The 27,963-nt window shown below is 63.1% G+C and overlaps 2 protein-coding genes across 4 annotated transcripts; one reads left to right on the top strand and one right to left on the bottom strand.

Annotated features, from left to right (window-relative positions):
* Nucleotides 1–514: 514 nt before the first annotated feature.
* ACBD4 (acyl-CoA binding domain containing 4) lies at nucleotides 515–9,246 on the bottom strand. 3 transcript variants are annotated; one of them, XM_075036188.1, is made up of 10 exons: nucleotides 9,128–9,246; nucleotides 8,899–9,019; nucleotides 8,731–8,815; nucleotides 8,538–8,658; nucleotides 5,802–5,915; nucleotides 4,494–4,600; nucleotides 3,548–3,698; nucleotides 1,943–2,091; nucleotides 1,475–1,519; nucleotides 515–1,122 (listed from the first exon to the last, which is right to left on the bottom strand). In XM_075036188.1, exons 1-10 carry the CDS (start codon nucleotides 9,195–9,197, stop codon nucleotides 1,012–1,014), a joined length of 1,074 nt encoding a protein of 357 aa, XP_074892289.1. In that variant the 5' UTR covers nucleotides 9,198–9,246; the 3' UTR covers nucleotides 515–1,011. The 3 variants fall into 3 exon arrangements, with proteins under 3 accessions (XP_074892289.1, XP_074892291.1, XP_074892290.1); XM_075036190.1 differs by lacking the exons at nucleotides 3,548–3,698; nucleotides 4,494–4,600; XM_075036189.1 differs by lacking the exons at nucleotides 515–1,122; nucleotides 1,475–1,519 and having other exon boundaries at nucleotides 1,942–2,091; nucleotides 3,445–3,698.
* A 5,753-nt stretch (nucleotides 9,247–14,999) lies between these two features.
* PLCD3 (phospholipase C delta 3) lies at nucleotides 15,000–26,710 on the top strand. Its single transcript, XM_075036169.1, has 16 exons — nucleotides 15,000–15,229; nucleotides 18,054–18,215; nucleotides 19,413–19,641; nucleotides 19,730–19,859; nucleotides 20,398–20,623; nucleotides 21,296–21,497; nucleotides 21,596–21,740; nucleotides 21,821–21,973; nucleotides 22,049–22,204; nucleotides 22,478–22,513; nucleotides 23,043–23,202; nucleotides 23,994–24,110; nucleotides 24,207–24,355; nucleotides 24,854–24,989; nucleotides 25,764–25,913; nucleotides 25,996–26,710. The coding sequence occupies exons 1-16, from the start codon at nucleotides 15,127–15,129 to the stop codon at nucleotides 26,082–26,084; spliced, it is 2,343 nt and encodes a 780-aa protein (XP_074892270.1). The 5' UTR covers nucleotides 15,000–15,126; the 3' UTR covers nucleotides 26,085–26,710.
* Nucleotides 26,711–27,963: the final 1,253 nt, after the last annotated feature.

The following is a 27,963-nucleotide window of genomic DNA, read 5'->3' as shown; positions in this document are numbered from 1 at the left end:
CCTGGCCCGACGGCGGCGGGAGGGCCTGGGGGAAGCGGCCGCCGGGGACCCCCGGGGTGGCACCGCCGGGGCGAGGGGGGGTCCCCGGCAACCACCCCCCGGGGGGGCAGGAGGCCGCAGCCTGCCCGGTCCAGAAGCGCGGCCCGGCGGGGTGGGCCGGGCGGAGGGTCGCCCCGGTGACAGCCACCGGCGGCTGCTCACCCGAAGGGGACGGGAGGTGCTGCCAGCGGCCCAGCGGCACCAGAGGCCTCGGCCTGCGGGATCCCACCTGCGCCGAGAGCCGCCCCCACCCGCGGTGACACTGGTGACAACGTGGGGACGGGGACCGGCGTGGGAGGAGTGGTTGGGGTCTGGGGACAGGGCCCCCCCCCCTCCTCCGCCGCACCGGGGGGGGGCAGGGACGGGCAGCTGCCACCTCTGCCCGCTGCGGGGACAGCGGGGTGGCCAGGCCGGAGCGGGGTGACCCTGGTGACGGCTGTCCCCTCCCCACGGCAGGGCGGCAGGCAGCCCGGGCTGGACTGAAAAGGCAACTTTAATTCAGGCAGGTTCAGACGTTCAAGCACTTCATGGAACTGGACTCTGGGGACAGGGACGGTGGCTGCGTTGTCACCCCCCCCCCCAAACTGCCCAGCACCGGGGCGGCAGTGCCAGCGGGCGACCTGTCCGTCTGTGCGCGGTAGCGAGGGGATCCCCCGGGATCCCGGTTGGGGCACTGGGGCGATCCCATGCCCCGCTCCCTGTGGACGGCCGGTCCCTTTGCCATCCCGGCAGTGCTGGCGAGACCCTGAGAGTGACGGTGGCTCTCGGCGGTGCGCGGTGGCTCCCCTTCCCTCGGGGTTGGGGTCCCGGCCTGCAGGAGACCCCGTGGCTGGGTGAGGCTGTTCCCTCGTCGATCCCATGGTGCTTCCCCAGCTCATGCTAAGCAGGATGGGGAAGGAGGGGTGGTGGTGGCCCGGCGGGGCTGTCCTGCGCCTCGTCTCGGGGCCGGCAGTGGCAGCAGGGACACGGCGGTCACCTCTTCCTGCCCTGCCAGCGGCGCAGCAGCCACTGGGTGATGAAGGGCCAGGTGACGAGGAAGAGCAGAGTGCGTGGGGAGACGGGCAGGGGCCACAGGGACGTTGCCTGGGGAAGGGAGGGAGAGAGAGAGAGAGGCAGCGTGGGGAGGGGGACAAAGGTGTCACCGGTGTGACCAAACATCCCCCCAGCCCTCTGCTGAAAGGCAGGTGGCAGCAGGCCACTGTCACATCCATCATCCTGTGGAGATCTTGCATCAACGCCGTCGTCCTTGGTGCCCAGACGCTGGGGACGTGCCAGGGATGTCACCTGCTTCCCAGCTGAGGGACCTTTCCCTGACCTGCCCCCCTCCACGCTGCATCTCCAGGCCCCCAGGGGCCATCGGGCAGCCAGGCCCCTTGGGGCAGGCAGTGTGGGGCAGCATGGCCACCACCCAGCGCCGCCCCCACCTCCAACTCACCTGCGGGGCAAACGGCTGGCCAGGGTCAGTCCCAGCTGCGTCCCCCTGCAAGACAAGAGAGGGTTTGGGGTGCAGGTGGGGCTGGGCACCTCCCTCTTCCAGCCCCCACGTCCCTGTCAGAGGGAAGGAACGGGGAGAAGCGAGCCCACTTAGGGCTCCTGCGAGGGATCCGGACACTGCAGCCAGGCTGGGACCCCAGGGGCAATGGGAATGACGGGGGCAGCGGCTCCCTGCCTGCACCTCGGCTCCCTGCCTGCACCTCGGGGCAGATCAGAGCAGCACCAGCCTCCGCCCTGCCAGGATATGTCACCAAACCCCGAGGTCTCTCCGCACCTGGGCCACCCCAGGCTGCTTGTTTGCAGGGACCGGAGCCAAGCCCTGCTGGCTTGGGCTACACCAAATCGGGGAATCACGGCCCTGCCAGCCAGTGTCGGCGTGCGGTGGCTCCCTGCATGGCACGGCACGTACCTGTGCGGATGCGAGCATCTCCAGCTTGCTCAGGCGCTCCAACACTCGACGCATGTCATCCTGCAGGGCTCGGACGGTGCTGGCCACGCGGGCATCCAGCTCTGCCGGCAGCCCCAGGGCGTCCTGCTCTCCTCCGGCGAGGCGGAGATCTGTGGGGCACAAAGACGGGCACTGCTCAGAGGTGGCGGGGCAGGCACACAGCACACGTGGCAGTGCTGCCTGGATCGGGCAGGGCAGGCTGAGCACGGCCTCACGCTCCCTGAGGACCTCCAGGCCTGGCATGGCTCGCTCACTACGCCGTCGCCCAACGGCCAGCAATGCATCTCCTCAGGTGCCTGCACCGCACCGTGGGCTGCCCACGCGCTGCCGGCTCTGCCCACACCGCAGCTGCTTCAGGCAGAGGTGGGAGCTCCCAGCCCAGCCTGGTGGCCCACATCCCCCTCCACCAGCCGGCACCGGGCCTGTCCCTGGGGACACGGACCACCATGTCCCCCCAGCGCAGTGGTGGTGGCAGTGGGGGACCTCTGGCCCACCGATGCGGCAGTGCACGTGGGTCACCTCGCTTCACCTGGCGAAGGCGGGATGCTGAACGCCAGGCAGGATGCCTTGCCTGCGCGGCTGCCTCCCCGCCAGGCCCTCGGGCTCAGCGAAGGCCCCAAACCAGCCTGGCTGCAGCCCGGCAAACACCCGGATAATCCGCCCTGCGAGCGGGAGGCAGGCAGGGGCTCGCTGCCAGGCCCTGTGCACGCCGGCACCCCAGGGGACAGCCCAGCCCGGCTTTATCGGCCTCGTTACAAGTTAACTCCCAAGGTCAAGCAGCCCAGGATGGTTTGCAGAAACGTCAACGGGGGGAAGATAAGGGTGAGACTGGTGGGCTGTGCCCAGGTGAGGTGGTGGCAGCACCTCTGCCATCCCACGGGTGAGAGTGGCGATGCCACCCTGGAACAGAAAGCCCCCCAGGACGTGTCTGGGGAGAGCCACAGAGGTTGGCAGGAGGCTCCTCGTCGCCGCTCCGCAGCGGTGCAGCTCGGGGCCTGGTTGTCCCCAAACACCGGCAGCAGCAGCGGGTGGTGTTAAGCGAGTGGTACCGCAGGAGCAGGGCGTCCCAGGGACCCGCACCTCGAGGGCCCAGCTTCACCCGCTCCCCTCCCGAGGAGAGCTCACCCCCCACCCAGCACCACCCGCATCCAAAGGCACCAGGCAGAGATGCGGGCAGCAGGGACCACGGGCAGGAGCTGGGCACAGGCAGCCGGGGACCTGCACGCCCCACCCAGCTGCTGGAGAGGAGCCAGCAGAGCGTCCTCCAAATTTAGGCAGTTTAGCAGCATCGCGAGAAACAGGCAACACGAGGGATGTGTCCTGGAGGGGAAAAGAACCCAAACTGCTTGGGGACCAAGGGGTGAAGAGAGGGGACGCTCAGGACTTCTTGTGGCTACTGAACGATCCCCCCCCCATGGGTGCTGGAGCCAAACTGTTCCCTGTTGGTGGTCGCAGACCCTCACCTCTCCACTCAGCCCCTGCACAACGCCCGATGTCCAGCCCTGCTTGCCGGGAGGTGGGGAGGGAGCAGCGGGAAGGCGCGCAGGAGCCAAACGCTGCACCCACCTCTCTCGGAGCCAAGGGCTGTGAGGCCAGCGCTGCTCCTCCCCTCTAGTCTTCTTCCTTCACCCCGCTCTCCCTGCCCAGCGCTGCGGGGCATTGGGGGCTCAGGCCCGGCCTGGACGCCATTCGGGGAGAGACCCAGCGGCTGCCCAGCCTGCGCGAGGGGAGAGAAGAAGGGCCCTGAGACCCTCGCACCCCTCCCCGGGGGCTGCGGGGTGACGGCAGGTGATGCCAGGGCAGTGGTGGCGTCTCTCCCCCTACCCCTGGTGGCATTTTTGCTGGTGGAGGGTGCACGGGGCTGAGCAAAGCCAAATCCCACCGGCAACACCAGTCAGCACCCGGTCTGGGAGGCAACAGAGCTCTAGAACCTCAGAGGGAAGCGAGGTGCCCAGGCTTGAGATGGCAAAAGAGCTCCAGGAAGAACCCAGGCAGCCAGGCGGCTTCCTCCCTCCTGCCCACCGGATCCGCCAAGCCTCACCATAGCACCTCAAATGCTAAGCACTGCCAGCGGCAGACGAGTTGCCCGGTAGCAGGGAGCAGAGAGCGAGTGGCAGGGGTGCAAGTGAGGCGCCTGCACCAGCCCCGCTTGGGGCTACCGGCCTTGCTCAGCCCTGGCAGCCCACCAGTGCCCCACTGGAGCCGCACCGCAGGAACGAGGGGGGCCACGCGTGGTACCGGGGTGCACCACAGGCTCCTCAGCCTCCCCTCGGTGACAGGGACCAGGCTCCAAGAGGGACACAAAACACAAAGGGGTGCAGCCAGGTGGCCCCATAGGTTCTGGGAGTCTCACTGGGCTCCCAGGATGGCAGTGCCGTGGTGGCGTGTGGAGCTGGGGGAGCTGACAATACGGAGAGATCTGCCTGTACAGTGCGGGCAGGGCAGGGCTGGCAGCAGGCAAAGCCTCCGCTGTGGTGCAGCAGGACTCCAGTGCTTCCCAGCCCTCCGTTACCTGCTCAGGCTCCATCTGCTCCAGGGTATCGCAGTACACGTCCCCCTCAGAGTCACTGGTCACCTGGCTACCCTCAAGCGCCTCGGCGGCAGGAGCCAGCCCACCTCCTGGAAGGGAAGCACACAGCTCAGCCATGGGCAGCGCCGGCAGGGCAGAGAGGCGTTCTGGCAGTGTCTGGAGGGCAGCAGAAGCTCAGCACAGCCGCAAGGCAACAGGTCCACAAGCATTCAAGAAGGCAGCATCTGCATGCATGGGGCGAGGCAGAAGGAAACAGAGGCACAGAGGGGGAAGGAACGGGCTGTTACGAGCACCCGGATTGTGGCCATGAATCCAAGGACCAAATTCCCCCTTCTCCTGCCCACGGTGTCACAGAGCCCTGCTCACAGGCAGGCATGCCCTGACACAGTGCCATTTTAGGGGGGGGTTTATCTGCCCATGTGAAGCTCCCACCTAGGGAGAGGGCTGCCAGGGCAGCCAGCCAAAACCCCAGCACAGTGGGGAGCCTCTCCAGCAGGATCCACGGCCCTGGCTCTGCTGGCAGGGAGCAGGTACCGTTCGCACAAGACCAACTGCCACCGGGGTGGCAGTGTGCCCGCTGTGCAGGCAGGGACGCTGCCCAGCTCCCTGCGTGCTGCCAGCCTGGGCACACTCAGATGGGCACAGCCTGGATGCAGGCAGCTTGCTCAGTGACTACATATGCTCCTCGGGGGAGGGCCAGGCCGGCGGCCCCGGAGCACCCTACCCAACCCATAGCACAGCGAGAGGCCCCCCGGGCCGGGAGAGCTGCCTGTGCCCTTGAGGGAGGCACACTGCCATGGGTGGGTGAGCATACAAGGGGCCGTACAAGAAAAGCCAGGCCCAAGGCGTTAGCCACAGCACAGGCAGGGAGGGCCTGGGCTAGGCACCATGGCTCCCAGTGCCGTGGAAGGGGTGGGCTTGGCTCGAGCTGAGGGAGATCATCCCCTCCCGGAACATGAACCTTCCAGGGCGGTGTTTTCCCAGTCCACAGGGAAACACCCTTGCCTTCTCTCTGCGGTTTAGCAGAATCAGGCCCCTTTGCACAGGTAAGAGCAACGCAGAGTCGAACCAACACACCCAGGGTTACCCTGGCATCGAGAATGGCGCCGAGAGCTGGACCCATAAAAAGCTCCAGCTTGCCGTGACTCAGGCAACGCCTGAAACAGCAGCAGGGTTGGACCAAAGGTGCCTGAAGCCAACAACTGTGTGGGTGGATGGAGGCCCAGCCCTGTCACTGGTGACTCCTCTGTGGGGTCTCTGCTGGCTGCTGGCCGCACCAGGGAGACCAACCTGGCACGTTCTGCCCATTCTGCTGCTCCCCAGGCAGGGTGTCTTCCGGGCGCTCCGTAGCTGGGCTGCTTGCTGGGACGTCCTGGCTGGTGTTGGCCGTCTGCTCCTGACTGCCTGCAGAGAGGGGAAGGGGCAGAGGAGAATTAAAGCGTTGTGGGTGATCCTCGCAGCGCAGGCTCTCTGCGGGCTGGGCTCAGTGCTGCTTTCCTGCCAGCATGGCTAGGGGACATGCAGAAGTGGGGCCACCTTCCTGCCAGGCAGGCTAGCAGCCTCCAGACATGCGCAGCGGCTGGCAGAGATGGAGAGGGGCCATCTCCGTTTACTGGCAGCCCAGGAATCAACGCAAACTCTACCCCATGCAGACCATCTTGCTCACCCAGGGGTGGCAGGGGACTCCCTGTCCCCCCGGCCGCTGCAGCAGCAGGCAGAGGGATCAACACTGGCCAATAGCTGGGAAAACATCAACGGGTGACAGCCACCATCCCCTGGCAAGGCACAGGGCGCACCAGCAATAATGAACAGAGCCCAACGCAAGAAGTGTTGGCTGGGGAGAGCCTTGTCTAGGCACCGCACACCGCCATCGCCTGCAAGGGCTTTCAGCAGGCAGCAGCACCCCAGAGAAGGCCTGAGACAGCTGCCTGCCCAGGGATCCAGCCCTCCCCACCGCCCCGCGGAGCCCACGGGGTTAAGCCCAGCCACGTTTCCAGCAGCCCCCAGGACTTTGCTCCCTGCTTCTGGCCAGGCAGGTATGTGGCAACGCTGCCCTGCCTGCGTCTCGCCTGCACATCTCCACCATTCCCAACCTGCCTTTGCCATGACAGCAGACCCACGGCCGTGGGACCCCCCCTGAAGCCCAGCCCAGATGACTGAATCCCCTGAGGGGGACAAGAGCAGCCCACACCCCACACAGGAGTTAGCGCCAGGGCTGCTCTGCTCGAGGACTGTCACTGTTCCCAAATCTCTCCTCCATGTGTGTGCTGTGACCCACAGGGGTGGGTGGGTACAGGCACGGTCCCGTCACCTCACACATCACCACGCCAGGGCAAGCTTGGCTTCAACACCGGCCCCTCCAGTGCCTATGGGGCTGGCAGAGCAGCACCGGGCCTGTGTGTCGGGGCTTAATCATTGATTCCCAATTGCTTCAGTGTCTTGGCCTATGTCTACAAGACACCAGTGAAAGCTCCACTGACTGGAGATCCTTTGGGACCCTGAACCATTCACGATTTGGATTCCATGTGCCACTTTACGGTGTGTAGACTTGGTAAAAAAACAAAACCAAACCTGCCCGTACTCTGCCCACGCAGCACCTCTGTCCCCCTGCCTGCCACGCTCCACTCTCACCCGCCGCAGCATCTGAAATCACCTCTGGATTATCGGTAACAAAAGCTGCAATTGCACAAAATCTGAAGGTGGGTCTGAGAACCTTTAACACAAATGACTCAACAGCTTAAGAAGTTCAGTGGTTTAAACCACCGTTTCAGGCACCTCAGGCTCATTTGCTCCACAGATGCTGCCAGGTTTAGATTTAAGTGACAGCATCATTTATAAGTGACACTAGTGCAGGAGGACACTCCCAAGTGGGTAATGACCAGGAATTTAGACCCAGATTTTACATTCCAGAGAAAAATCAAATCTATTTGCCTTTTAAAGGGATTCAGCATCAAAATGGAGAACAAAAGCGCCTGGGTACCACAGGAAAGAGCAGCCATCCTGAGGCCAAGCCTTACAGGCAAGGCGTTTTCAGCATCCTTGTTGGAAGCAGGGGGTGACAGTAGCTGTCAGACACAGGACAGATGCCTGGGGACAGTTGGGGAGCGAGTCTATTTGTCAACGCTCTTCCAACATTAGCAAAGCACTGACAATTTACACACCCGCTGTGAATATACCCTGAAAGCTCATCTGCTGCTGAGCTTATCTACTGGAGATGCGGCACAGCCAAACCTCCAGATGTGCAGCTGACAGGTTTGCTCCACAGTAGCCGACACCTTTCTGAACCACCACGTCCAGCCCCTCACTCCCTCAGATGCTTCTCATAAGTCAGACACACTGAGGACTGCCCTGCTCCAGGGGTGGGACAGGTCCCCAGCCACCACCCAGCATGAGGCGGCAGCCACAGGCATGGAAAAGGCTGGGAAGGACTCTTCTCTAGCACAGGGCGGTCTCAGTAATCCTGTTTCTCAACCCCAGTTTCTCCACATCCACTCCACTGCAAAAGCTGGCTGGCCTATCCAGATGTTTACATCAGATGACCTGGACTCCCTGTACACAGCCTGCCTTGCCCGGAGGTGGACCGGCGCCAAGAGAAAGCACAGCCTCCCCGCCGCAACACTCCACAGGAGCTGATCCCTGCTCTACCGTGTACAGGGATTTGGGCCAAGGGGCATTTGGAAGCCAAATCTCAAGCTCTCGCCTCAAAGTTTTGTGAAGAGAAAGCCCAGACTGAAGAGACAGCTGCTTCGCTTGAAGAGACACTGGTTTGGTGGTGCCCAAACAAGCACCTCTGCAGCAGCTGCGCCACGGCAGGGGAGTTGGATGGGAGGTGGTGCGTCCATCCTGTCCCCCCCTCAGGGAGCAGCAGAAGGATGCGCCCTGGGGAAAAGCAGCGCCCAGAGGTGATGGCCATACCAGTGCAGAAGCAAGCAGGGAACAGCAGAAGTGATGTGCCAAGAGAGAAGAGTGTGGCACAGAGGTGAGGGATGTGCTGGGCACGAGCAGGGAGCAGCGGCTCCCACTCACCCCCTTTCCTCTTGAAGAAGGCCTCGGGGGGCCGGGGCATGTCGTGGATCACCTCGTAGAGCGGCTCAAAGTACCCGAACATCTCCTCCGTCGTCTCATCCATGGGCACCGTGTCAATGATCTGGGGAGGGGCGCAGCTCATGACGGGCACCGCCGAGCGCCTGACCCCAGCCGCTCTCCCCCTCCCCGTTACCTTTTGGGCCACCTTCTTCATCTCGGCCACGTAAGCCGCCATCGCCTCCTCCTTGGACATCCTCCCCAGGCTGTGCCAGGCATCCCTGCGGGCGACAGCAGCCGTGAGGTGGGAAGGAGTGGGGTGAACGGGTCCCGAAGTGGGCAAACTCCCCCCCGGGGACCTTACCACTTGTACCGGCCGATGGGGTCCCAGAAGCCGGGCCTTGGGCCTTGGCAGCGGCCCGCCGTCGCCTGCTTGTAGTAGCTGTAGAAACGCAGCATCTCCTCATAGGAGGGCCGGTACGAACCTGCGACGCGACACGGCCTCAGCGGAGCCGGGAGCGGGGCCGGGGCGCTGCGGCCGCGGCCGCCGCCGCGGCCGCAGCACCCCGGCCCCGTTCCCGGCCCCTACTCACCGCTCCGGGGCAGCCCTTGGATAACCTGAACGGCGGCGCGGAACTGCGCCCCGCAACCCGCCTCCTCCATGGCGCCGGCACCGGCCCCGACACCGACACCGGCCCCCGGGCGTCCCTCCCTGAGGGGAGACCGCAGGGACCAATCAGCGCCGGCCTTCCATCGGCCCCTCCCCGCCGCTCCCAATCAGCGCGCCGCTTCCGAAACGGGCCGCCCTACCCCTTTCCCGCCTCCCCCCCCCCCCGCGCTCCCGACGCGCCGCATCCAATGGTGAGGCGTGGCGCGCGCGCCCCCTGCTGGATGAACGGAGACCGCGCCGCAGCCCGGCGGCGCGAGGGGCGGTCCCGCCGCAGCGCCCCCTTGCGGGCCGAGGGCGGAACGGCAGCGCGCGGGGACCCGCCACGGGGCGGCCGGTGCACCTGGAGGGAGCGACGTGTGCTCCGGGAGGGTGACGTACCTGCACCGCGACAGTGACGTGAGCTCCGGGGGAGTGACGTGTGCTCCGGTATCTCCGGTATCTCCTCCAGGACAGTGCACCGGCAGAGGGACCTGTGCACCGGGATGGTCGTATGTGCACCGGGATGGGAGTGCACCAGAACAGTGCACCGGAACACTGACCTGTGCTCTGCGACAGTGCACCGGGAGAGGGATCTGAGCCCTGGGACAGTGACCTGTGCACCGGGACAGTGACCTGTGCACCGGGACAATGCACCGGGAGAGTGACCTGTGCACCGGGACAGTGACCTGTGCACCGGGACAGTGACCTGTGCACCAGGACAATGCACCGGGAGAGTGACCTGTGCACCGGGACAGTGACCTGTGCACCGGGAGAGTGACCTGTGCACCGGTACGGTCATATGTGCACCAGGACAGTGCACTGGAACAGTGCACCGGTACAGTGACCCGTGCACCTGGACAGTGACCTGTGCACCTGGACAGTGACATGTGCAGCGGGATGGTGCACTAGGACAGTGACCTGTGCACTGGGGAAGTGATATGTGCACCAGGAAAGTCACCTGTGCACTGGGACAGTGCACCGGGACAGCCATGTGTGCACCAGGACAGTGACCTTTGCACTGGCAGAGTGAGCCTGTGCACTGGAACAGTGACCTGGGCACCAGGACAGTGCACCGGGACAATGACCTGTGCACCGGGACTGTGACCTCTGTGCCAGGAGAGTAACCTGTGCACCAGGAGAGTGATATGTGCCCTGGGACAGTGCACCGGCAGAGTGACCTGTGCACTGGGACAGTGCACCAGGAGAGTGACCTGTGCACCAGGACAGTGACCTGTGCACCGGGTGAGCGATATGTGCACCGTGACAGTGCACCAGGAGAGTGATGTGTGTACCTGGACAGTGACCTGTGCACTGGTGCTGTCATATGTCCACCAGGACAGTGCACCGGAACAGTGCACCAGGACAGTGACCTGCGTACCAGGACTGTGACCTGTGCATGGGAAGAGTGAGCCTGTGCACCAGAACGATGCACGGGGACAGTGACCTGTGCACCGGGACAGTGCACTGGGACAGTGCAACAGGGCAGGGCTCCAGTGCACCAGGACAGTGGCAGGACAGTGCTGCAAAGCACCTGGACAGTGCACCAGCGCAGTGCTCAAGTGCATTGGGAAAGTGCACAGGGACAGTCCACCAGGACAGTGCACTGGGCAGTGTATCGGGACAGTGCTCCACTGAGACAGTGAACCTGTGCACCGGGATGGTGCTCCAGGGCAATGCACCAGGACTTTGCACAGGGACAGTGCGCCAGTGCACTGGGATAGTGCACTGGGATAGTGCACCAGTACACCAGGATAGTGCACTGGGATAGTGCTCCAGTGCACCCGGTCAGTGCAGTGAGACAGTGCACCAGTGAACAACTGCGCGGGGCCATGCTCCAGGGCAGTGCAATGGGAGAGTGCTCCAGTGCGCCAGGGCAGTGTACAGATATAGTGCACCGGGATAGTGCAATGGAACAGTGCAACAGGACAGTGCTCTGGTGCAATGCACCAAGACAGTGCTCCAGTGCTCCGACACATCGCACCAGGGCACGGGGCAATACACAGGGACAGTGCACTGGGACAGCACTGGGGACATTGCACCGGCCCAGTACAGCGCAGCAGGACAACGCAGCCAGGCAGTGCCCTAAACAGTGCAGCAATGCCGTGGGGTGATGCAGTGGGGCAGCAGGGATGTGCCCTGGGGCAATGGGGCAGGGCAACGCTCTGGGGCACTGGGACAATCATCCAGGATACTGGGGCCACGCATGGGGACACTGGGACCATACAGTGTGACATCAGGACAATGCACTAGGACCATGCACCAGGCATAGGGACAATGTGCTGGGGCCACGTACCGAGGGTCCCAGGGAAATGCACCGGGGAACTGGGACATTGCACTAGGACACTGGGATGTTGCATTGGGACACTGGGATATTGCACTGGGACAATGTCACCAGGGTACTGGACAGGGGCACAGTCCCATTGCATGCGGCAGGGGACAGCTGGGTCTAGCAGAGCAACTGATTACTGTTAAGTATTAAAACTTTATGATAGTAAGGAAGGGGCAGAATTTGGGGTCCCCAAGTCCCCGAAGAAAAGCTCCTTCACCCTTTGCTCCAAGGACTTTTCCCGAAGGCAGGGTGCTGTGGGGACATGGGTGACCTGGAGGTACAAGGTGCCCTGGGGATCGCCTGGATCTGGCCCTCGCCCAGGGCTGGGTGCTGGGAGGGGGATGCAAAGCAGCTTTCAGCAGCCCTGTGCCATGCTTCATCATCGCCCTATGCTCCAGCTTTCCTACATTTTGGGGAATTTCCCTTAATCCTACCTCCAAATCCAAGGGGGGACACACCCCTCCCCCCCAAGCCCCCCTAATTTCCATCCCGCGTCTCCTGGGGAACCATTTCCTCTATAAATTCAAGATCCAGCAACAAAAGCAGCAAAGCTTTTTAAACCTCCTGCCATTTCCAAGCTCTGACTCAGGATTTCTGCTTGGGGACGGCGCGGCGGGGCCTTGCTGGCTCTGAGTCACTGCAAAAACCAACCCCAAATCCCGAGCGGTGATTCACTGGGACACGTGCTGTGCTATAAGTGGCCGGGAATGCAAGTTGCTGCTTTCCATGGGGCTCCTTCCAAATCGCTCGCGGGCGGTAGAAAATAGCAATGCCGCGGGAGAGGGGGAATCGCAACCGGGATTTATTTTTGCTGTGGATTTTGCAACGAGAGGTGTTTATCCTGGTTGTTTCACCGGGTCAATGCATTGTTGAATTCCTGGCAATGCAATTCCCATGGGAAGAAGAGGACTCGGAGCAGAGCCCAGTTAGGGGGTTGCACGTGCATTTTTGGGGTGGCTGCAGCTGCTTTCCCTAAGGGTTTTTGGCAAAGCAAGATACATTTTGCATAAATAAATTCAATATATTTTGCAGCTCCTGGGGTGATAAAAGCCTCGACCCAAACAGGAGGGAGCATTGCCCTGAGCTGGGCTGTCCCTGTGAAAAGTCCTTGTGCCCCATGTCCCCAAAGGATTCAGGGATGGCTGTACTCCCCCAAACAGAGCCAAGGGGCTGCCCAGATGTAGCCCCAGCTGTCCAGATGTTGTGTGTGTTGCACAGGTCTTGAACTGCAGCACCCAAATACCTCCCCAGGCTGCTTGGATGTTGCCCTGCATGTACAGATGTTGCTCTGGGATAACCAGAGATTGTCCCAGGGATGCCCAGATGTTGTTCTCAGCATCCAGATGTTGTCCCAGGATAGTCATATATCACCCAGGATGTCCAGATGTTGCCCCAGGGTGCCCATATGTTGCCCTGTATGTACAGATGTTGCTCCATGATAGCCAGAGATCACACAGGGTGATGAGATGTTGGTCTGGGTGTCCAGATGTTGCCCCGGGTGTCCAGATGTTGCGCCAGCATACTCAGATATCATCCAGGATGCTCACATGTCATCCCAGGGTGCCCAGATTTTATCCCAGGATACTCAGCTATCGCTCAGGGTGCCCAGATGTTGTCATGGGTGCCGTGGTGTTGCCCTGCATGTACAGATGTTGCTCCAGCATACTCAGATACCACCCAGGGTGCCCAGATGTTGCCCCAGGTGGCCAGACATTGCCCCAGGCTGCTCTGCTGTCACCCCTGGGTGCCCAACTGTCCCACCTAGGGTCTGGCAGCCATTGGCAGCGCTGCTGCCACCCTGGCGAAAGTCACCACCTGCAGTTGCAGTTTCCTCTCCCTGTGCTGCAGGTCCTGGTCCCCTCAGCCCAGCCAGACCTGGGGTGCCCTCCCCAGCCCACTAGGCACTGCGGATTTTTGCAAGAAGCCATGCCGGGCTGTGGAAAATAACCCCTTGTTGCAACCCCATGGCCCTATGCCACGCTATGGGCTTGAAATCAAAGCACAGCTCTGCCCCTGCTCCATCATGCATCACCCTGGCTGGGCTGCAAGGTTGGGGACCCTGAGGTTGGGGACAGGGGGTCTTCTCCGCAGCCATGCATTCCTCCCTGCTGTCAGCAAGCAGTGGCTGTGGGAAAGGTGGGGATGTATGAAAATGCAGGGATTCAGGGTAAAATTGTGCACATGCTTTACACAGGCATGTGTGCAGGTACAGCTGCACAGGTGTATGTATGGCTGCACAGATGTGTGTGCATGCAGCTGTGCAGCTACACATGTGTACATGGCTGCGCACATGCCTGCCCGCACTCATGTGTGTCTGCACACACCTACCTGCATGCATACATGTCTACATGGCTGCATACACGCACGCATGTGTGCCTGCATACACACACATGCATATGTGTGTACATGGTTGCATACACACATGCACAGAGGTGTGTGTACCTGCACACACGCATGCACGTGTGCCTGTGCACACAGAGACATATGCATACACATGTACACAGCTGTGCTCACACATGTACAGATGCACACATCTGCATGAACATGTGCATTTATGCACAGGGATGCACACACACACAGACATGCACAGGCCCACACACACGTGTGGGGCTCTGGGACTGGGGAATAACTGGAGATATCACCGTCCTCTCTGCCTGGCTCATGTTGCTGCCAGTCCCTGGATCCTGCTGCCATCCCACCAGTGGGGACGGTCACCTGGGGGTCCTGGCAGCTGGTTGAGGCCCCTCCGCCCCAGTGCCACCATGTCCCCAAGGCAGGGATGTAGAGGGCATAGCAGGACTGGGTCCCCTGCTGTGATGGCAGAGGGGGTCCCATGGGTCCCTGCTGTCCCCAGGTGTGATGGCAGAGGGGGTCCCGTGGGTCCTCGCTGTCCCCAGGCTGGTGGAGAGGGTCCCCTGGGTGCCCACCGGCAGCAGGCAGCTGTGCCCCCCGGGCAGACCAGGTCGCCCAGCGGTGACCGGGGTGTCCCCTGGGCCGGTCCCCGGTGCAGACAGACCTCCGCGGGGGAGATGGGAACCTCCGGTCCGTTCCGGGGCGGACCGGCCCTTCGAGTTATAGCCGGTGCAGAGCGGGCCCCCCCCCCCCCCGTGCCGTTCCCCCGTGCCGTTCCCCCGTGCAGAACAACTCCACAGTTCCCCGGCTGCACACCCGTTCCCGGTGCAGATCGCATCCCCGATGCAAACCCACTCCCGGTGCAGACTGGTTTCCCGGTGCAGACTGGTTTCCCGGTGCACACTCATCCCGGTGCAAGTCAGACCCCCCCCCCCCGGTGCTTACCCACTCCCGGTGCGGACCGGTTTCCCGGTGCAGACTCATCCCGCTGCAGACCCGTCCCGGTGCAGACCGTCACCGGCAGCCACCTCTCGGCCCAGGAGGGCATAAACAGTTAAACACCGTCCGGGCTGAAACGTGGCTCCTCCCGGTACTTCCCAGCGCCCGGCCCCGGTCCCGGCGGGGCCGCCCAGCCCCAGGCCAGCCCCAGCCCCGTTCGCCGCCGCCGCCCAGCCCGGCTGCACCGGCCGGGGGCACCGTCGGGACCGGGAGCACCGGGAGAACCGGGGGTACCGGGTGTACCGGGGCACCGGCCCCGCACAATGATCTGCGGCAGGAAGGCTCGTCCCGCCGCCGAGCAGCCCCGCTCCCCGTCGGACGGCTCCGGTGGTCCCCGCCGGCCCGGCAGAGCCTTGAAGAAAATGGGTGAGTCCCCGGGGTCGGTCCCGCCTGGGGGGGGGGACACACGGGGGACCCGACGGGGCGGGCAGGGGGGGACCTGGCAGAAACTCCCGGGGGAGCCGTGCCAGAGGGGGTCCCGGGAGAGATCTCCGTGGCTGGGAGTGTCCCCGAGGTGGATGGTGACCCCCATGGCAGGGATGGGGTCCCCCATGGCAGGGAGGGGTCCCCAAGAGAGCCATGGTCCCCGTGCTGGAAATTGTCCCCATGGCAGGGATGGGTCCCCACGGCCAGGAGGGTCCCTGAGGCGGATGGGGTCCCCCACAGCAGGGAAGGGTGCCCGTGGCCGGGAGGGGTCCCCAAGGTAGCCCCAAAATAGCTATGTATTGCCCCAGATGTTGGGGGGCAGCAGGGTCGGGGTTCGGCCACATGACGGCTGATGGGAGCCCTCCTGCTTGGGGGATTTATTGTCCCCAAGGCTCAGCTCCAGCTCGCTGGGACCCTCACCTAATACCCTGCCTCGGTTTCCCCACACAAGGGTGCTGCCCGCAGCGCTGTCGGCTCGGGGCCCTGCTGACCCCATAGCAGCTCGGGGCAGAGCTGCCCGTGAGGCGCGGGCAGGAGAAGCGGGTGCCCGAGAAGGTCGGGGTGCGCCTGCCGGGGCGGCCAGGCCCGATCCTGCGTGGGAGCAGTGGGCAGGGCAGGGCAGGGGCTGGCCCTGTGCCACGGAGGGAGGGCTTTGCTCCCACTGCTGCGCTGGCCCGCGTGTGCCTTTGGGCGTGTGGCCGTGTACCCGGAGCTGCACGGCTTGGTGTGGCCGTGTGCCTGCTGCAGGTCTGTGTGTCCCTGTGGCCGTGTGTCTGTTTGTCCCTGTGTCCATGCATCCATGGGTCTGTGCACCCATATGCTTGTGCACCCGTGTATCCGTGTGTCCATTTGTCTGTGTGTCCTTGCATCAGTGCATCCATGCATCCATCTGTCCCTGCATCTCTGTGTCCGTGCATCCATGTATCCATACATCCCTGCATCTTTATATCCATATCTCCGTGCATCAGTGCATCCGTATGCCCATGCATCCATGTACCTGTATGTTGGTGCATCCATATGTCCATGCACCCGTATGTGTCCGTGCATCCATATGCTTGTGCATCCATGTGTCCACATGTCCTTGCATCAATGCTACCGTGCATCCATATATCCATACGTCCCCGCATCTGTGTATCCATGCATCCATGTGTCCGTGTATCAGTGCATCCCTGTGTCCATGTGTTCATACACTTGTGCACCTTTGACCCCATGTGCTCATGTGTCTGAGCACCTGTATGTCTGTCTGTATGCCCATGTGCCCCTATCCATGTGTCCATGCATCTGTGCATCCATGTATCCATACATCCCTGCATCCGTATATCCATGTACCCATACATCCCTGCATCTCTGTATCCATGCATCCATGTGTCCACGTATCAGTGTATCCATATGTCCGTGCACCCATGTGCCCGTGCCTTCATGTGTCCATGCATCCATACACTTGTGCACCTGTGACGCCATGTGCCTGTGTGTCCGACAATCTGTGTGTCCATCCATCTGTGTACCCATGTGCCTGTATCCATGAGTCCATACATCTGTATATCCATATGCTCATGTATCCACGCATCCGTGTGTCCGTACCTGCCCTCTGAAGTTGCCCTCAATCCTGCACCGCCGGCAGGATGTGACCATGCAGGTGGTGGTGGCAGCTGGTGGCCACATCCCCGAGACCGTGGCCAGCTTGGGATGTCCCTGCTCGGCCCCAAACCTGCTGTTTCCCAGCCCAGGAGCAGTGTCTCAGCCGGAGCAGGGACACAGGTGCTGGGGCTGTTCTTTAGGAGTGGTTGCCAAAACAAAAAAGGGAGGAAATAACTGCTCTTTGGAGAATAGACGGAAAAGTCCTGGCCCTGCTGTGAGCCCGGGTGTGGGCCCGCGGGTCCCCCGAGGCCACCCCGTCATCATTCCCAGCCTGACCTCTGCTGCCGGCACTGTCCTGGCACTCCCGACGCTAGATTTGGGCAGTTTTGTGGGATTTAGCAGCTGGGCTCTGCAGTGTGAGCAGGGCTCTGCCACCGTGCTGCTGTGTGCTGTGTCCCCCCGGTCGGCCACACGGTTCCCCACAGTGGCCTGATGGCAGTGTCCTGTCTGTCCTCTCCTGTCTGTCTTGTCCCATCTCACCCCACCCTGTCTGTTCCATCCCATCCCGTCCCGTCCCATCCCATCCCATGGCATCTGTCTTGTCCCATCCCATCTGTCCCATCATGTCCCATCTTGCCCTGTCTACCCTCTCCCATCCTGTCCTATCCTGTGGTATCCCATCCCATCCCACCCCATTCCATCCTGTCATGTTTTGTTCCACCCACCCTGTCCCATCCTGTCCTGTCTGCACCACCCTGTCCTGTCCCATCCTACCTGTCCCATCTCATCCCACCATGCCCTGTCTGTACAGTCACACAGTGTCATGTAAGTCCCATCTCATCCCATCCCATTGTCCCCTCCTGTCCATCCCATCCTGTCCTGTCCCATCCCTCCATCCTGTCCCGTGCCATGCTGTGCCATTCTGTCCCATCCCATCCCATCCCATCCCATCATGTCTGCCCTGTCCCATCTGTCCCATGATGTCCTGTCACTCCCATGCCATCCCATCCCATCCCATGGGATGTGCAGGGATGTACACATGCAGATGTGCATACACATGCGCACCAAGCTCCCCCCACTCCCACCCAGTATGCCCAGTACACCCTCAGAGCCTCCAGTACCAGCCAGTGCCCCCCAGTACCACCCAGTAGCTGCCACAGGGTGCCCACGGGCTGGTTCCCTGCAGGCCTGACGGAGGACGAGGACATCCAGCGGATGCTGCGGGGCTCCCTGCTCCGGAAGATCAAGTCCCGGGGGGGCCCCAGGGAGCGGCTCTTCTGCCTGCAGGAGGACGGGGTGACTGTCTGCTTCGAGGGGCGCTTCGGACGCGCTCGCTCCCAGCAGAGCTGTGAGTGCCGGTGCTGGGGAGCGTCCCCAAGGGGCTCGGGGACCCTGGACCACATCCTGCACAGCCTCGAGCTGTCGGGAGGGGTTGGGACCTGGGCAGTGCCTCAAACCTGCCTGTGGGGACCTGGGCATGAGCTGGGACCCAGACCCCCACCCAGGATGTAGACCCCCACCCAGGATTCAGACCCCACCCCAGGACCCACATCCTAACCCAGGACCTAGCCCACAACCTGGGACCCCAGTCCCCACCCAGAACCCGGACCTCCACCTGGGACCCAGGCTGCGCCCCAGGACCTGGACCCCCATCCAGGACCCAGACCCCAACTGGGCACTCAGCCCCCAGCCAGGGAGCCAGACCACCCACCTAGGACCCAAACCCCCCTCTGGCACCCACACCTCAACCCAGGACTCAGCCCCCAACCCAGGACCCAGACCTCCACGTGCAACCCAGACACCCACCCTGGGACCCGGACCCCAACCCAGGACCCAGACCCCCCACATGCAACCCAGATGCCCACCCTGCGACCCAGACCCCAATCCAGGAGCCAGACCCCCACCCAGAACCCAGACCCCACTCTGGGACCCAGACCCTCATCCAGGACCCAGACACCAACCCAGGACCCAGACCCCCACCCGGGATGCAGACCCCAATCCAGGACCTGCACCCCCAGCCTGGGACCCAGACCCTGACTCGAGATGTGGACCCCAGTCCAGAATACGGACCCCCACCCAGGACCTGGATCCCAACCCACTGCAGCCAGGGCATCCCATTACATCCCAGTGCCTCCCAGTGCACCCCACCCTGAGCCCCCAGAGCCCACACCCTTCCCCATCCCCCTCAGGACCCCCACAAGGTCCTGTCTCCATCCCAGCCAGACTCTGTCCCTGCTCCCCAGCATCACCCGTCTCCTTCCACCCTCTCATCTGGGATGCATGCCCGGAGCTGGCACCGCCGGCATCCCCATCCCCATCCCCGCAGGGGTCAGCGGCAGTGGCTCCTGTCTCGCCTGGGATTAGTGGCTTAAGCCCAGCTGCAGCATCAATAGGAGCTGAGCCCCTGTCCCCTGGGGTGCCCCTGGGGACACGTAGGTTGTCCATCAGCAGTCAGGATGTCTTGCAGGATGCTCATGGGTGGGAGAAATGCCGAGGGACCACCTCCATCCCCGGGGTGGCCCCATCACCGCGCGTGTCCCTGCAGTCTCGGTGATGCACATCGAGGGGGTGCGTGAGGGACACCAGTCAGAGGGTCTACGCAAGTACGGTGCCGCCTTCCCCGAGCGGCACTGCTTCACCCTCGTCTTCAAGGGCAAGCGCAAGAACCTCGACCTGGCTGCGCGGGGCGAGGAGGATGCCCGCCACTGGGTGCAAGGTCTCACCAAGCTGATGGGGCGGCTGCAAGCCATGAGTCAACCGGAGAAGCTCGACCAATATCCTTTTTCAGAGCTATGGGGGTTTGGGGACAGGTTGGGGATGGCCGTGGGGGTGACGCCAGGTGGTTTCCTTACCCTGCCATAGCTGGATCCATGGGGTCCTGCAGCGAGCAGACAGAAATAAGGACAACAAGATGTCCTTCCGGGAGGTAAAGAGCATGCTGAGGATGATCAACATCTACATGGATGATGTCTACGCCTACAAGCTCTTCAAGGTACCCATCCTGTGCTCCATCACTCGCTGTTCCCCATTGCTGTCACCAGGAGGGAATGCTGGCTCCTCCTCTGCGTTCCCAAGTGCAGAGAACTGTCAAACTTGTCACACCCAAAGCCTCCTACCATCACCAGTGACTGGGTCCACCACCAACGGTTGGGTCCCCTCATGAGCAGGAGCTCATGATGTGGTGGGGTGAGCTGCCCCTGCCACTGCTCTGTGGGTCCCCAAGGTGTGACATTTTCCTCCCATGGGGTGCTGTCCCCATGGGCATCTCCCAAGGTCCCTTTCTGCCCGGGGAAACTGAGGCATGGCACTCTGCTCTACTCCATCCCAGACTGGAGGGTCAGAGGGTGGGGGGGGACAGAGGGGACATGCCCCTGCACCCCCCCTAGGCACAGCCCATCCCTGAGCCCTCATGCCCCCCCAAAACTCATCACACACGCTGCCAGCCCCAAGGGGCAGGCAGGACGAGGCAGGGGATGTCCCCTCCCCACGAGCAGGGGACGGTCCCCGAGGTTGGGCTGCGGTCCCATCAGGAGTGCGACCACTCGGGTGACGAGCGGCTGGAGGGCCGGGAGGTGGAGGAGTTTTGCCGACGGCTGCTGCGGCGGCCGGAGCTGGAGGAGCTTTTCGGGCGTTATTCGGGCGAGGACCGTGTCCTGTCGGCTGAGGAGCTGCGGGATTTCCTACGGGATCAGGGCGAGGACGCCAGCCTGCGCCAGGCCCGTGCTGTCATCCGCGCCTATGAGCTCAACGAGAAGGGTAGGGCTGAGGACAGTCACTTCGCTTCATGGGTGGTGGTTGGATGGGCACTGCTGGAGCCAAGGGAGGTCATGGATGGCGTGGGAATGGGGCTCTGCTTGGTGGTGTCACCCCCCAAGGTGGTATGGGGTCCTCCAAGGCTTGGGTGAGTGTCCCTGTGTCCCTTCCCTGGGGTGGCACCGGGTGTCAGCAGTCCAACACGTGGCCTTGCTGATCCATGGTGGATGTGGCACTGAGGGGACGGGACGTGAAGGTGGAGATGGACAGCAGGTGGACATCCATGTCTCCTGGGTGATGCAGTGCCAGCCCTAGCATGAATGTGACACTGCCAGGGGACCTCCACATCCCCTGGGTGCCACAGTGCCAGGTCTGGGGTGAACATGGCACTGTGAGGACGGAGGATGTCAGGGTGGGGACAGGGAACCTCCACACCTCATGGGTGCCACCATGCCAGGTCCAGGGTGAATGTGGCACTAGCAGGATGAGTGACATCAGGATGGAGATGTGACACTCAAGGGAACTTGCATGTCCCCTGGGTGCTGCAGTGCCAGGTCTGGGGTGAACATGGCACTACTGGGAGACAGGGGACATCCAGGTGGGGACAGTCCCCGGGGTGCCACCCTGCCAGCGGCGTGCCAGCCCTCTGCGACAGCCCGCCACTGTGTTCCTCAGCCAGGCAGCAGGACCTGATGATGCTGGATGGCTTCATGATGTACCTCCTCTCGGCCGCTGGTGACATCCTCAACCAGGAGCACACCAAGGTGCACCAGGACATGAGCCAGCCCCTGTGCCACTACTTCATCTCTTCCTCCCACAACACCTACCTGACCCGCAACCAGATCGGTGGCACCAGCAGCACCGAAGCCTATGTCAGGTGGGTGCCCCTGGTCAGATGCTCCGTGCCTGGATGGTCCCGTGGCTTGAGGGTGCCAGGGTGGTGCAGGGACTAATCCGGTGATGGTGTGGTGGCAGGGCACTGATGGCGGGATGCCGCTGCGTGGAGCTGGACTGCTGGGAGGGCTCTGATGGGGAACCTGTCGTCTACCATGGCCACACGCTCACCTCCAAAATCCTCTTCCGCGATGTCATTGAGAGCATCCGTGACTATGCCTTCAAGGTGAGCCAGGTGCCGGCAGCCCTGGGATGGGTGCTGGCTGCTGGGTGCTGAGCACTGTCGATCCCTATCCCCATCCCCAGCAATCGCCCTACCCAGTCATCCTGTCCCTGGAGAACCACTGTGGGCTGGAGCAGCAGGCCACCATGGCCTGGCACATGAAGGCCATCCTGGGAGACATGCTGCTGACGCAGCCGCTGGAGGGGCAGGACCCCCACAACCTCCCGTCCCCAGAGGTAAGGCCACCCGCCTGCCCACCACAGTGTCCCCATGTCCCTTCTGAGCCCTGAGCTTGGCCCTTCCTCCCGCAGCAGCTGAAGGGGAAAGTCCTGGTGAAGGGCAAGAAGCTGCCAGAGCCATGGCATGAGCACCAGGGTGTCACCTCCCTTCCAGACCCTGAGGAGGAGGAAGAGGAGGATGAGGAAGAGGAAGAGGAGGAGAAGCTGCAGGAGAAAAACAGCCGGCGGGTAAGGGGCTCTCCCAGTGCTATGGTGCCAGGGGATCACAGCATCCCAGGGGTGCTGGAGGACCATGGTGTTCTGGTGGTCCTGGAGGACCACAGCATGCCGGAGGTGCTGGGGGATGATGGCATCGTGATGGTGCTGGGGCACCATGGCATCCTGGTGGTCCTGGAGGACCCGGCAGTGCCACGGGACCACTGTGTCCCAACAGTGCTGGGGCCTGGGGCAGGTGAGCACTGCCAGCATCCCCCAGTACAGCCCTGCTCTCTCCTCTTCCAGTCGCTGCAGTCGCTGCAGGAGATCAAACCTCTGCAGGTGGGTCGTGTGATGGAGCTGGGTGGGCTGAGGAGTCGGGTACCACGGGGGCGGTGAGTGGCTCTCACTGGCTGGCAGAAGAGACTGAGCTTGGGGGCATCTCAGCTTTACCTCCCTCCTCCCCTGTTGGGCTGGGTGCTCCATTTCTTGGGTGTCCATCACCTCAGGGTCTCCATTGCCTTGTGGGGGGGATTCTCCATCACCTTGGAGTCTCCATCGCTTTGAGGTTTCCATCACCTTGGGTGATGGAAAGATGTCAATCACCTTGGGTTGTCCATCACCTCGGGTTCTCCATCATCTTGGGGTCTCTAACATCTTGGGGTCTGCATCACCTCAGGGTCTCCACCTGCTTGGGGTCTCCATCACTTTGGAGGCCTCCGTTGCCTCAGGTTCTCCATTACTTCGGGGTCTCCATGGCCTTGGGGGTCTCAGCGCTTAGCACCAGCAGGGTAGGGGGGTCTGTAGACCCTCAGGCAGGCAAGTGACCACCAGAGCTGGGGTGGCCCTGACACCAGGGTGGCTCCCGCAGGCCAAGGATGCATCGCAGGTGGCCCCAGAGCTGTCGGCCGTGGTGGTGTACTGCCAGGCTGTCCCCTTCCCCGGCCTGGCCCATGCCCTGCGCCACCCCCGGCCCTGCGAGATGTCCTCCTTCAGCGAGAGGAAGGCTCGGAAGCTCATCAAGGAGGCAGGTGAGGGTGACAGGACGGGGATGGAGATGGGGACAAAGTGGTTGCATGCTCCTGACCTCACTGGGATGCAGGATGGGGCTGAGACAGATGGGGTCTCTCAGAGGGGTGGCTCCAGGGGGGATGGCTGGGGACATGCTGGTCCCAGCTGGGCTGCTCTGGTCTGGTGGGGCTGGGGGCTGGTGTCAGGGTCTGGGGCCAGAGGCCAGGGTGAGGGTCACAGGTCCAGTATCAGGATCTGGGTGTGGGGTCTGGGTTTGGGATGTGATATCTGGGTCCAGGGTCAGGTCTGGGGGCTGGGGCTGGGATTAAGATCTGGATCGGGGTCCAGGGTCTGAGGTCTGGGGTCAGGGTCGGGGTTTGGGGTTTGAGTTTAGGGTCTGAGGTCCAGGGTCAGGATCTGGGGTCAGGGTCTGGGATTTGGGGTTTGGGCTCGGAGCCTGGGGTCCAGGGTCAGGAGTCAGGGTCTGGGATCCAGGGTCAAGGTCCAGGGTCAGGGTCTGGGGTCTAAATTCAAGGTCTGGGGTCAGCATCCACGTTGTGAGGTCTGGGGTCCAAGGTCAAGGTCCAGGGTCAAGCTCCAGGATTGGGGTCTGAACCCCAGGGCCCAGTTTTGGGGTCTGGGTCATGTTTCGGGCTCCGGACCCTCCCAGCCAGGCAGGCTCGGTCCACGTCCCCAGGCACATGGGTGCAGGCAGGATACCTGTCCCCACCGGCAGGACCCTGTATCAGCCCCAGGGGTGCACATGGCACCCGTGGGTGCAGCAGCCCCGCTCAGCCGTCCCCCCTCCCAGGCCCGGCGCTGGTCCAGTACAATGCCCAGCAGCTCAGCCGCGTCTACCCGCTGGGGCTGAAGATGAACTCCTCCAACTACAACCCCCAGGAGATGTGGAACGCCGGCTGCCAGCTGGGTGAGACCCCATGGCCCCCAGGGGACACCCCATGACCTGGCACACACCCCCCCCGAGGTGTCACCCCCCCGATACCCCATCCTCCTGTCCCCACAGTGGCCCTCAACTTCCAGACACCAGGCTATGAGATGGACCTGAACGCCGGGCGCTTCCTGGGCAATGGCTGCTGTGGCTACGTGCTGAAGCCCCCCTGCCTGCGCCGCCCCCCCGGAGAGGGGACCCGCCGCCTGGCGCTGCACGTCAGGGTGAGGGCACCCTGCTCCCCCCGGCCCTGCATCCCGGTGGGTGACACCCGTGACATTCCCATGCCTGGCCAGGTGCCACCTGCATCCCTTTTCCCAGGTGACACCAACCCCACGCCCAAACAGGTGCCACCCACACCCCTTCTGGGTGACGCCAACACCATGGCCAGCCAGGTCCCACCCATGTCCCTTCTGGGTGACACCAACCCCATGTCCAGGCATGTGCCACTCGCACAACTTCTCCTGGGTGCCACCAACCTCTCTTCTCCTGGGGACACTGACACTGGCCTCCCATCTCTTTGGATACCATCCATGTCCCTACTCCTGGGTGACACTGACCCCATCCCCATGCCTGACCAAGTGCCATCCACGTCCCTTCTCCTGGGGGCACCAGCCCTGTCCCCACACCCAGCCACGTGCCACCCACGTCCCTTCTCCTGGGGCTCGCCACCCCGCGGTGCCCCGTGCCGCCAGCCCCCACCACCGTCTGCCCCCCCCCAGGTGATCACGGCACAGCAGCTGCCCAAGCTGAACAGGGAGAAGGGGAGCTCCATCGTGGACCCCTTCGTGCGGGTGGAGATCCACGGCGTCCCGGCCGACTGCAGCAAGCAGCAGACCCACCACAAGCTCAACAACGGTGAGCGCCTGCCAGGCCACCACGGCCCGGCCACCGGCCCCCAGGGACACCCCAGGGCACCCAAACCCTGGGGACACCCCAGGGTACCCTGATCTCCAGGGCACCCTGATCCTGGGGGGTGGCAGAGCTCTCGGGCATCCAACACCCCGGGTACCCGCTGCCCCCTGCACCCCAGTTGCCACCCCCTGTTGAGCCAGTGCCCAGGACACCCCAGTCCCCCCAGTGCACCCCAGTCCCGCAGTGCCCCGTCCCCAGCACAGCCTGGTCCCCACCAGCGGCAGGGCCCCAGCACGTCCCAGTTCTCCCCAGTGCTGCTCCCTCCTGCCTCCAGTATATCTACCCCATTCGCCCAGTACAGCCCAGCCTGGCCCCAGTATGACTCCCATTCCCCCAGTATACCCCATCACGGTCCTAGTATGACCCCCATTACCCCAGTATACCCCATCATGGCCTCAGTATGGCCCCCATTCCCCAGTCCAGCCCAGTCCAGCCCCACTATGACCCCCATTCCACCAGTAAATCCCATCACGGCCCCACTATGACACCTCTTCCCCAGTATACCCCATCACAGTCCTAGTGTGACCCCCATTCCCCCAGTCTAGCCCAGCCTGACCCCAGTATCACCCCCATTCCCCCAGTCCCCACAGACCCCAGTGCAGGATGGCAGCTAAGCTGGGGCAGGGGTGAGCGCAGTGGAGGGTCGCGCTGGTCCCCACGCCCAGGGCAGTGGGTGGCCCTGGTGGCAGCGCCCACCCCCCCGTCCTGGTGCCATAGGCTTCAACCCACGCTGGGAGGAGACGCTGAGCTTCCAGCTGCAGGTGCCTGAGCTGGCCCTGGTGCGCTTCGTGGTAGAGGACTACGACAGCACCTCCTGCAACGACTTCGTGGGGCAGTTCACCCTGCCCTTGGCCAGCATGCGGGAAGGTGGGTGGGTGCCCACCCCGCTGCCCCCCCGGGGACGGGGACGGTCCCCCGCCACCCACTCAGCCCCCGTCTCTGTCCCCAGGGTATCGTCACATCCATCTGCTCTCCAAGGACGGGGCGTCCCTGTCCCCCGCCACGCTCTTCGTGCACATTCGATGCAAGAGCCTGTGAGGTCCCTGCGGTCCCAGTGGGAGGGACGTCGTGTCCCCGTGCAGGGGACAACATGTTCCTCCATGGGGTGGGCACCCTCCTGCGCCAGAGACACCCCGCTCCCTGTGCAGGGACAGCCTGGGGACACCGCTCACCCAGCCGCAGGGACAGCAGGGCTGATTGGGGGACCCAAGGAGGTAGGGGACCCCCTCCATGTCCCATAGTGCCAACCCATCTGCTGGCCTGCGTGCCCCGCTCCTCCCCTCCCTGGCTGTGACCCCGAGGGGACAGAGATGCTGTGACAACCAGGACGGGGTGGCTGGGCCATCAAAAGCCCAGCACAGCTCGGGGAGGGGGGGGGAGATAGGTGACAGCAACCCCCAAACGTCACCACCCCCCGGCCATACTCAATCGCAGCCCCCACTTTGGGCTGCAAGGACAGTGCCATCACCATGAGGTCCCCAAGGAGATCCTGCCACCGTGCAGTCCCCGAGGGGACCCAGCCACCATGTGCCCCATCATGCCCACAGTGTCGAGCCTCTGCTTGGCTGGGGGCCACGTTCCCAACCCCTGCTCCAGCACCAGTGACGGTCACAGATTTATACCCCAATGTCTAGCCAGTCGAATAAAGTTTTTATTTTAACAGAGCCTGTCCCCGTGTCCCTGTCACCTCCTGGGGCCCCTTGGAGGGGTGTGGGGAGGAAAGTCTGAGGGGGATAAGGGCTGAGCCCACCCCCAAACGCAGCACTGCCCCGGGGAGGTGCCAAGCACCCAGGGGTGCTGCACCCATGGGGGACAGGGTGGTGCTCATTGGAGGAGCCCGCAAAACTGCCGTGGGGACAGGGGGAGGGTGCCGCCAAACAGCCCCCCCACCCACGCTCAGCCTCCCCCAGCCCAGGACACTGGGGACACAGGAGGGGACGCAGAGGTACTTGCATAGGTGACAGGGGACCCTGAGCAGGGGAGATGCGATGGCGCTGCTGGGGGGGACACATGACTGGGCTCCTGGTCCCCCACTGAGGCCCCATAGGTCCAGACCAGGGTGGGCAAAGGCCCTCGGGGTCCATGGTGTACCACGGTGCACAGCAGGGGCACAGAGAGACAGGGAGGCGCAGGAGTGCATAGATGGGGTCTTGGTCTTGGTGCGCAGCTTTGGAAACCTTTGGCTGGGAGGGCTGGAGCATCTCAAGAGCTCTTCATGGACACGGTTCACATCACGGTAGGAGGCAGCAGGCTGCCCAGGCGCTTGTTTGCCAAGATATCTTGATGCAATAAAGGTTTTCCATGAAAGAAAACATTTCCTTTACCTCAGAGGTTCCCACAGCACAAGATGATGAGCCTGGTGGAAGAGGCACTGGGCTGGCTGGAGAGGCTGAAGCCCTGAGGCAATGCCGATGGCATGTTGCAGGGCAGTCACTTGCATGTGTATCCGTATTTCCATGCTTCCAGAGAAAAGCAGCTGAGCAGAGAGCCCTGAGGTGCAGCAGCACCGATGGATCATCCCCCCAATGCCCACAGCCCCAGTGTCATGAGGGGTGGTGGAGATGAATGACCCTGAGGAGTCCAAGCAGAGTGGGGCGTGCTGGACGAGCTCCAGAGGCAGCGAGGAGCCGAGTCCCCCCATGTCTTCGGGCGTTGCTGCTCCTCAGTTCAGCACTTGCCCCATTGAGCAGAGAGGGTTCAAGTCTCCGAGGCTGGGGAGAAGGGACAAGGCATCGCTTGCACAAATAGCCCTTAGAAATTTCGACGTGCTCCCGAGCTCGCGGGGAGGAACGGTGCCATCCTCCCTCTCCAGGCACCCGCGGGAAGGACCGAGTTTAACAGACGAGTGAGCAAACTGGGGGAAAACAGCCAAGCAGGGGACAGAGCCCAAAACACCCTCCAGGCAGGCAGGAGGGCT

The sequence above is a fragment of the Buteo buteo genome, chromosome 9 (genome assembly GCF_964188355.1).
Source record: "Buteo buteo chromosome 9, bButBut1.hap1.1, whole genome shotgun sequence".
Lineage (NCBI taxonomy): Eukaryota > Metazoa > Chordata > Aves > Accipitriformes > Accipitridae > Buteo > Buteo buteo.
The sequence above is the reverse complement of the archived record's forward strand: the minus strand, read 5'-3'. Positions and strand labels throughout refer to the sequence as shown.

Bases quoted from the DNA above. Each gene is read 5' to 3' on its own strand.
- ACBD4 (XM_075036188.1), bottom strand. From the start codon at position 9,197: ATGGAGGAGGCGGGTTGCGGGGCGCAGTTCCGCGCCGCCGTTCAGGTT. The intron at 8,816-8,898 runs GTAAGGTCCCCG...TGTCGCCCGCAG, and splicing joins CCCATCGGCCGGTACAAGTG to GGATGCCTGGCACAGCCTGG. The intron at 1,520-1,942 runs GTACGTGCCGTG...CTTGTCTTGCAG, and splicing joins AGATGCTCGCATCCGCACAG to GGGGACGCAGCTGGGACTGA.
- PLCD3 (XM_075036169.1), top strand. From the start codon at position 15,127: ATGATCTGCGGCAGGAAGGCTCGTCCCGCCGCCGAGCAGCCCCGCTCC. The intron at 24,356-24,853 runs GTGAGGGCACCC...GCCCCCCCCCAG, and splicing joins GCCTGGCGCTGCACGTCAGG to GTGATCACGGCACAGCAGCT. The intron at 24,990-25,763 runs GTGAGCGCCTGC...CTGGTGCCATAG, and splicing joins CCACCACAAGCTCAACAACG to GCTTCAACCCACGCTGGGAG.